This window comes from Aptenodytes forsteri, unplaced genomic scaffold (genome assembly GCF_000699145.1).
Source record: "Aptenodytes forsteri isolate BGI_AS27 unplaced genomic scaffold, ASM69914v1 Scaffold336, whole genome shotgun sequence".
Taxonomy (NCBI): domain Eukaryota; kingdom Metazoa; phylum Chordata; class Aves; order Sphenisciformes; family Spheniscidae; genus Aptenodytes; species Aptenodytes forsteri.
In genome coordinates, this window is record NW_008794911.1 from 1,549,004 (window position 1) to 1,558,145 (window position 9,142).

The window sequence follows — 9,142 nt, forward strand, 5'->3', positions numbered from 1 at the left end:
TAAAAAAGATGGCAGCAAACTTTTTAGCAGGGCCTGTTGTGACAGGACAAGGGGTAATGGTTTTAAACTAAAAGAGGGTAGATTTAGACTAGATATTAGGAAGAAATTTTTTACAGTGAGGATGGTGAAGCACTGGCACAGGTTGCCCAGAGAGACGGTAGATGCCCTATCCCTGGAAACATTCAAGGTCAGGCTGGACGGGGCTCTGAGCAACCTTATCTAGTTGAAGACGTCCCTGCCCATGGCAAGGGGGGTTGGACTAGATGACCTTTAGAGGTCCCTTCCAACCCAAACTATTCTATGATTCCTCCTCTTTCTTCAGAGCTTATGAGATCCACAGTAGCTGGAGCACTGTGTAGTGGGGAGCCCAAAACCAGACAAGAATTAAAAGTGCCACACCAAAGAAATCTGGCAGAGGACCGCACAGATGACTAGGGGGCTGAAGCACATGCTGCATCAGGAGAGGCTAAAAGAACTGGATTTATTCAGTCTGGAAAAGAGAAGGCTGAGGGAAGGGGATTGAAGGATCTTCTTACTGTTTTTAACTACCTATGGGGAGAGCACACAGCCAGACTCTTTTCAGAGATGCACCGTGATAGGACAAGAGGCAGAGACCCAAGTTGCAACAAGGGAAATTCTAATTAGACATAAGGAAAAAACATTTCACCATAAGGGTAGTCAAAAATTAGAAGACCATGCTCAGAGATATTCAAAAATCACCTAAACAATGCCCTTAGCAATTCAAACTTGCCAGTCCTACTTTGAGTTGGGACTTGGACTAGAAGTCCCTTCCAACCTAAATTATTCTATGTTTCTATGTATTCACACAGCATCAGCATACTGATGGTGCAGAGAAAGGCTACATTTATTAACTAAGTAGAATTGAGGCATCACCTTCAACGCTTATTTACTCCTTAGTTCTAACAGGATCAAAGTTCCCCTATGACTTGCCTCCTCTTCATTTATCAACCTGGCTTCTCTGACTCCTACTTCATCAGTAAAAAAAAAAATCACTATCATCAGAAACATTTCAAGAAAGTAAGTAAAATCTGGGGGTTTCTCAAAAATAAAGTTGCATCTTAATTATGAATAAAACATACTGTCACAAAATATCCTAGCACTGCTATCTTAGCAGCAGGGGGAGCTACGAATGCAGCAATGATAGACAGTTCCACACTACTGCTATATTTTTAAATGCTTCAATAAAGCCAAATACCTGCCTTAGCTGCTGCATGAGTTAAAGACTGACTATGCCACAGGTAACGGAATGCTTCCAGAGAGGCAAAAACATCTGTACAAGACTATGAAAACAGGACCGTTCTGAAATACACTAAAAATCTTACAACCTATAAAAAATGGGAGGAAACACCTCCCCCTCCAGCATTTTTGCATTTTCTAAGGTAAAGGAAAAATATTCCCAGTCCTTTCTGGAAATAAATAGAAACCAGCAACCTGATGAAACTATTAAATATGGAAGCACTCATTTAGTTCCATTTTTAAAGCAGCCATAATTCATGGCGTGTCTTTGGAATCATCTCTTACAAAAAGACTCACTTAATGCAATGCCTACATTGCATTAATTTCCTAACTTACATGTTAGGAAATGTTCACAACTTTAAAGTTATCAATAGCTATTCACATATTTATTAGACAGTGCTTCCTCCCAAACAAGTTAAAAATAATTTTAGCTCCATTGCTTAAAACTTTTAGTAATAGTAAAAGCAAAGGAAACATAGTTGCGATTAACTTCTGCACAATGAATCTGTATTTAAGCTGCAGAAAAATGCAACCTTAATTCATAGAGCCTCTTTCTGGACGACCTGTCCACAGTTCAGGTTGCTAAGTTGTTGTTCATTCCTATTAAAAAAGTAAAGGGAGTTAGCCCCAAGAGCAGTCCCCAATCCGACTGACTGCTTTCACCTACAAAGGAATAATCTGTTCTACATAAATTCAGAAATATTGTCCAGACACAGGAAATCTTTTGCAGATGAGTAGATCTACATCTGAGCTGGTCCATTTTCATTCAACTCCACTGAACAGAAGAAAATACCAGTCGCACAGGTTTTTCCAAATCATCTGTTCCTTAATCTTCCATTTTTTGCAAACGAGACACTTCCGAAAGAAACAGAAACGCATGAACTCGTGATGTACCATTTATCACTGTCACAAACATGTAACAATTTGAGAGATATAGGATACTAAACAATACTAATATTGTCACAGTATCTTTGATACTAGGCTGCACACTCTCCTCTATTTGTGCACTGCGTCCTGCGCCTCCTCCTCAAATACCGGACAGTGCTACCTGCATGACCCCTCTGCTTCAGCGGTACAGTTGCTGGGACAAACTCAGCTTCCCTTCTCCAGCAAAATGCTGATGCCAAGCAGAGCAATGGTTTGCAGGGGGCCAGTAGATCCCTAAAGGGAACTCGATGTGGGCAAGGGTTATGCCAGAGTAGGAAATCCTATAGCCCAAGGCGGGGAATGGACACGGGACGGTGTATGGATTAGCAGGCCAAATGCCCACCAGTATCACTTCACACAGACTCCAGGCCATAGCGAATGTTTCCAAGAATAAGACTATCTTCCTTAGCAAGACTTCCTATAGAGAAAGGATGCTCAGCAGAGGATAAAGGGGTCTGTGACTGAGAGCTATTCCCCAAAATCTCACTGCTCCTTATAAAAAAGTCTAGTTCCCTTATTAAAAAGGTTTAGCTGGTTGCCAAGTATAATTTTATTTTTGGTACTGTAATTCAGAAAGATTTAACAGCACCATCCATAATTGCTAGAGACTAGAGTTGGTACACTATGTCTTTATTGTACCCATAGAGGAAAATGAGTTGTAGGTTAGACATCTGCCAAAGATTAGAATCAAGTATCTGTAAGATAGCCAACATTAAAGACTCAAAAACTTCTGACTTGCTTCTGTTGGTACCCTCAAACTGATCAATAGTCTCTCCAGTAAAGCCAGTCACTGGGACAGGACCACCAAGCAAACAAACAAAAAACCCACCCCCCCAAAAAACCAAAACCGCCCTGTCCCCACAAAAAACAACACAGATTTGAAAATCTAACAATAAGTTAGTGCATTGATGACACATAATCAAAGGTCCCCTTTAGTATTAGTCCTAGAAGGGCAGATAAAAGGACCTCTCTATTTTATGATCTGGAAAGCACCACCATGTAGCTTCAGGCATGCTGACAAGGAAAGAGCGTTCGTTTTTTGTTTGTTTGTTTGTTTTAATATCATACCACATACCTTATTCAATCACTCTAAAAATCTAGCTTTTAAGAAATGCGACACCTTGTAGATTTACAGAAATCCGTTGAGATGATGCACTTTAAAAAAAAAAAAAATCAACCTGCAATCTCCTCCTGCCACAGTTCTAGACCATGACTCCATCACAGAAGGATCTTATGACAAATCTTTGGTTACAGCCCCTGGAATCAATATGATAAAGTACACAGCATCCTAAACAATGAAAAGTCCATCTTCCCAAAAGAAAAATTTCAGACAAGATACAGATTCTAAACCCACCTTGTAAATCCATAGCTAAATGTTCCTATCATGCAATATCTGAATAGGCTGCAATACTGACAAAAAAATCTGGTCAAGGGAAAAATTTGTGAAACTTACTTCATTTTTTAATGTTTTTCATTAAAACTGCAAAATCGCCTGATAGACAGAAGTTCTTACTAATTTAAAAATCAAATTACACTACAATAAGACACCACAAACCTCTAACACTACGCAAATCACACAGAATTAAAGCATTTAATTGCATAACTGCACAGAAAGAAACAAAAACTCCAAACTCAGAAATAATAATACAGGGATCACTTGCAAAATTGACTCCAGCGTGACAGGGTAGAAATATTAATTCTATTTCGCTTCTGTGAATGGAACTCTAGTGGTGGTCCTAAAATGGTGGTCCTAAAATGGAGAATCTACCACATTAGCTCTGCAACAGAGATATTTATCTGCATTGTTTCAGTAGCAGCAGAGTTAAATCATATGCTCAATAAATAGGCCAAAGAATCCACAAATTGCAACACATACAACATATATTGGATCCAGAGCAAAAAACAGAACAGCACAGAGAAGTATTTCAATATACCTTGAGCGCTGAAGACTTCGTGGAGAGGCAGGTTCATGACCTGCCTGCTTGTCAGCTATTACCGGCTGCTGAGGTGCTGCCTGTGAAGCTGGTCCTTGTTTAACACCTGGAGTAGCAACCTGGAAAGTTCAAAACTTCATTAGATTTCCTCCACAGTAAATATCAAGTGTAAGAACCAGAGAAAAACACAGAAATTACAAGACCAGTGGGGTTTTTTTGATACAAGGTCTTTTGTTGACAGAATTTTTATACTCTTCACAAGGTGTTTTTTTAAAAAATCATCTCGAGTTCCACAGCTGTGATAGATATCCATCTGACTTGTCAAAACATTGCAAGTTTATTAGGTAAAATAGTTCAACCCAGTTTCATTTCTGACCATATCTTCCATGTGAGCACCAAGCTCATTTTTAACTCAAAAGAACTGTTCATTATCCAAATAAAAATTTTCACTTAAAAAGTTAAAAGTTTCCTACTCGAAAATACATTACACAATGTCAAGAGCAAATTAGGTCTTAAGAGTATTATAACATCTCTATCATAAATGGGAAAAAAAAAATCTAAACCATATTTACCCGTCTGCTACTCCCCCTTTTTAACTGTTCTTTCAGTTCTAAACTAATGGGTGACTTAAAAAAAAAAAGTTACCAGTAGCTTTTTGCTTTTCATTTGTAGTACACATTCACTTTTAAGATATTAAGACACCAGCAGTAAGATATGGTATTTTTTCTGTGAATTCCTGAACTACAACAGGATGAAAAGTCTGGGAATATATTAGTGTCTAAGTTACAGTAAATGGAGTTCAAGATATTTCTTTTTGCCCCATACTCTGCATGCCCCTGTCCCTTTTAAAGTATGTACAAGAGAGGAAGCAGCTCCAAAATTATCCCCCACTCCAGAAAAATCAAGCTAACAATTTTAAGAAAGAGGGAGGGAAGAAAAAATGGGGTTTAGGGATCCATAAAGACAAAAACCATAAATCAGGCAGCCTGTCTGGCATCTGCTGACATCAAGCTGGTATAGGTTACTATACCAGTATATATATATAAATATATATATGTATAGTATATATATATAGTATTACATACTATGGTCATCTGAACCTCCAGAAATTCTGTTTCAGAAACAGACTCCTGTGAAACAAGCCACAGACGGCAAGTCAGACCATATCTGCTAAAGTAAACTCATGACATTAAGTTCATTTATTTAAATATACAGGAAATCTTAATGTAATCTCAAATCTACTTTTATGTCTAAGAGGAAAAGCCACCCTTTAAAATTATGATCAAAAGCCAAAAAAAGTCTGAATAGCACATGAAAAGGTCATCGTTCTGGAAAGATAAACCAAGGGCATTGTAAGATCAATCAGTGTGTTGAAATCAACAGAATTATACAGTTGAGGGGGGCAAAATAGTAGCAGTTCATAAACTGATTTATGAAAAAAGACTACCCGAGTATCTTTATGAAATGTATGACATGAAGAACTTCGCTATCAATGCCTGAACTTTGCTCACCCTGTGAGCAGGCATAACAAGAGACTGTTTGAACAGAAGGAACAATTTCAAAAGGAACGTCCGTCTGTCAGAGATAATATGATCACACTGGAGATCCAAACTGGAAAACTAACCAGCTCCTTAGCTGGTAAAAATAAAAACAAAAATGGATTGTAAAGAAAAACTGGGATTTGAGAGATAAATGAGCCACAAAAACTCCTAGCTATTCCCTATTTTCCAAGTGTTTCAAAGACTGTAAGTAAGTGTACCAGGAACAGAAAATAAGGGCTAAATTAAAAAAAAAAATTTCCATAAGCAACATTCTCACTGAGCTTGACAAGTCTGTGTAACATATGCTTTACACAGTTATTTTAAAGAAATTCGGAACAGTTTCTAACCATACAACACAGGCACAGCTAAATAGCAAAATGTGATGCCTAGGATCCTGGAGCCTGTGACACCTGAGCTGCCGCGTGCATACAGCACACCTCCAAGGCAGATGTACCAGCTTGAGTTTAAAAGCAGTACAGACATGTTCATGCAGTCCTAAGTAACAAGCCCTACTCTGCAAATGGCACTACGCTGTTCCCAGAGCCAGCCCAAGTATGTGGGCACCTGGCACTGGGCTCTGCTTGCAGGGTGCCAGTTCAGCTTTGTCTATGCCTGCTGCATAGAAGCACCTTAAGCCAACGAGCTTGTGCTCTGAAACCAAGTGTGTCCTGGCACAGCACCACATCTTGACTATGCATAATCTACCTCAAACTCTTCGAACTGGATAAGCTGACTGACATATCCAAAGGAGTACTAAAACAGACATGCTCACACTGGAGCCATTATCACCTAAGTTCTCATCTCAATCCCATCTTATGGAATTGAATTACGTGAATAGAAGAACTATCACCGAAGTTCTCTCCCTACTGAACTGGAAAAGTATCTGCTGCTGAACCAGGATTTGTTACTTCTGGGACTAACACACAAACAATTCATGTTAATATTTCAACAGCTCTGTTGTTAGCACCAGATTTGAGGAACACAAAAACCAAGAAAAGCTCCTGCTGTCAAGCATTACTTCTAATTCTGTTTAGCTGATCTGTGAAGCTACTCGAGACACCTAGAAAATAGAAAGCTTTTATGGTTATGATATCCCAGTGTAGTAAGAGTTATAACTTCCTCACAGAGGGATGGGAGTGAAAACTTGCCAATGTATACAATAACACATATATATGTTATATATATGTATATAATAAGCACAACAGTCCATCAGGATTAATGGCATTCTGAAGCAAAGACATTATAGCTTAGCATGAGTAACTCGGGAATTTACTACACTTAACACTTTGACTGCAACCACATTATACGTGCTTCAAAAATAAACCAGATGTGCAATCTCACCTCATTGTGGTGCAGTCTTAAGGAAAGATGGGTTAAAATATAGTAATTTCAAAATGTGTCACAGTATGCTCATCAAAATATAGACGTTACCACTTTCAGAAGAACTTCTATATACTTATCAATAAAACACACAATACCCTCCTTTGAAAATACCAGAGGTGAAATCCTGCATGCCAAGTTACTAACTATAGGCAATCACAAGGCCCTGCATATCTCATATCAAAGCAAGCATAAAATAACCCAACACTTTTTTTGTTGTTTTTTGAGGAGTGGCAGCCTTGCTGTAGTTATGACACACTAAACTCAGATCAACTCTTCTCAAAACTGCATTTAGCCTTAAAGTCTTTTGCTTCTACTGAAAACCTGAGGCAAGGCTTGTGTGTCCAAAAGCATATTCAGTTATACAGTTGGTCTACCAAGACAGATTGGCCCTACTTACAAGACTTGGCTTGCCTTCGCTTTCTCTTAAGGCATAATTTGCTACCACACCACCTACTTCATAGGTATATGCTGGCCTTTAAACTGGGTAAAAGGCAGTGGGTTCAAGTTTGTCTGCACAGTTCTAGGAAAACATCTGTAGCAGAATGATAAATACTACAGAAGCTAAGTTTATAAAACAAGGATAAATGTCTTGGGGGGGAAAAAAAATCCTGCTGAGCTGTCCTTCCTTCAAGTTTTCTTTCAGAAAACACTGTAGATAAGGAAGATCCCAAAGGGTAAAGCTTTTGCCATGTTTATAATGTAGCTGATAATCAGAACTTTATTTATTGAGTAGATCCAGATCTCTGGGTTGTAGAGACTAGAAGAGATCAACTTACAGTTACTGACAGTAAACAACTTAAGAAAATTCTTTTTCATATCCCAGGATTTGAAAGTGCCAGACATCTCCCTTCTTTGTTTCAAGTCTGCTATTTGATAATTTCATTACCTGTCACCTAGGTATGGGATGTGAACACATAGATTCAGAATGCACTCCAAAGGCAGAAACAAAGACAACAAGCAGGATCAGTACACACATGAGGCTTTCACAATTCATTGTACCATTGTCAATCACAACAAATCGGGAGAATCACTTGGTTTTCTTTGTACCCATGAAAAAATTCAAATGTAAGAAAATGAGGCATTTAGACTAGAATGAGGAATGCAATCTGTCCTCCTGAAGATAAAAGTATTCCTTAAAGGCCTTCAAGACATAAGAGATTCTCTTCTGAGCAGAAAATTGAAAGAAAGATGCCTTAGCTAAGCAGGGCAGGGGGGATGGGGGGGGTGGAGAACAAGAGTCACACTTCTTATGCTGATAGGTTACTACATACACTGAGCAACATACTGATAGACTGGGTTAAAATCTGCGGGTCTCAATCTTGAAAAAAAGATCTGTACAATGAAGAGACAGGACAAGCTGTCATTGCATGAAAACAGTAAACCTCTAGGAGAGGTCCAAATCCTCCTCAACAGGACTTCCATTTATCACAGCCAGAACAAGACTGTAAACTGATAAATTTGTTTTGTTTTCTTTTAAACTTGCCTAAAAGGCACAAGCATGTTATGCCCTGCAGCTCTACCTATCACTACAAAACGATCTTGAATGTAAAAGGTTACTTTCCACCAGAGGGTGCAAATCAATAGCTCTGCCTTCAGTCTCCTTCAGTAACAAAACCCTTCTTCATAATAGGTCCTTTAACCCAGTATCTCTTCCCACCCTTGCTCTATAATACGAATCACAAGCCTTTAAACAAGGAAAAAGAAAAACCCTTAAGGGGAAGTTCATCTTGAGTGCCTCTAATTACATCTACTTTCCCCATGTGTACACAGCAAAACAGAGTCTCTGATCTGCTGGACAGAGAAATTGAATAAATAAATAAATAAGCTTCAACTATATTTATTCCTCAGTATCACCACTTGTAGGATACGGAATACTGAGCTCAGATTCTGCAAAAGACATTTTTCCTCTGAAGAGTGACCCACTAGAGGGATCACACACACACAAAAAAGTAAAAAATACAACTTTATGTTTTCTACTTCATCCTTAGGAAGAACCTTAGGAGCTTGTTTGTTAGCTTCAGTTAATGTTTCCTAGTTACCGATCCAATTAAGAATTCTGAATGAAGGGGGAGGGGGGGCCAGCAGGAAGGGAAAGGGACA

General features: G+C 38.7%; 1 protein-coding gene across 2 annotated transcripts in view; it reads right to left on the reverse strand.

Moving 5' to 3' along the window:
• Nucleotides 1–9,142, reverse strand: part of WAC (WW domain containing adaptor with coiled-coil) — a 67,920-nt gene that overhangs the window by 13,737 nt on the left and 45,041 nt on the right. For both annotated transcript variants that reach the window (XM_009275188.1, XM_009275189.1), the window contains exon 9: nt 4,119–4,237. In XM_009275188.1, coding sequence (XP_009273463.1) covers nt 4,119–4,237 — 119 coding nt within the window. The remainder of the gene's footprint in view (nt 1–4,118; nt 4,238–9,142) is intronic.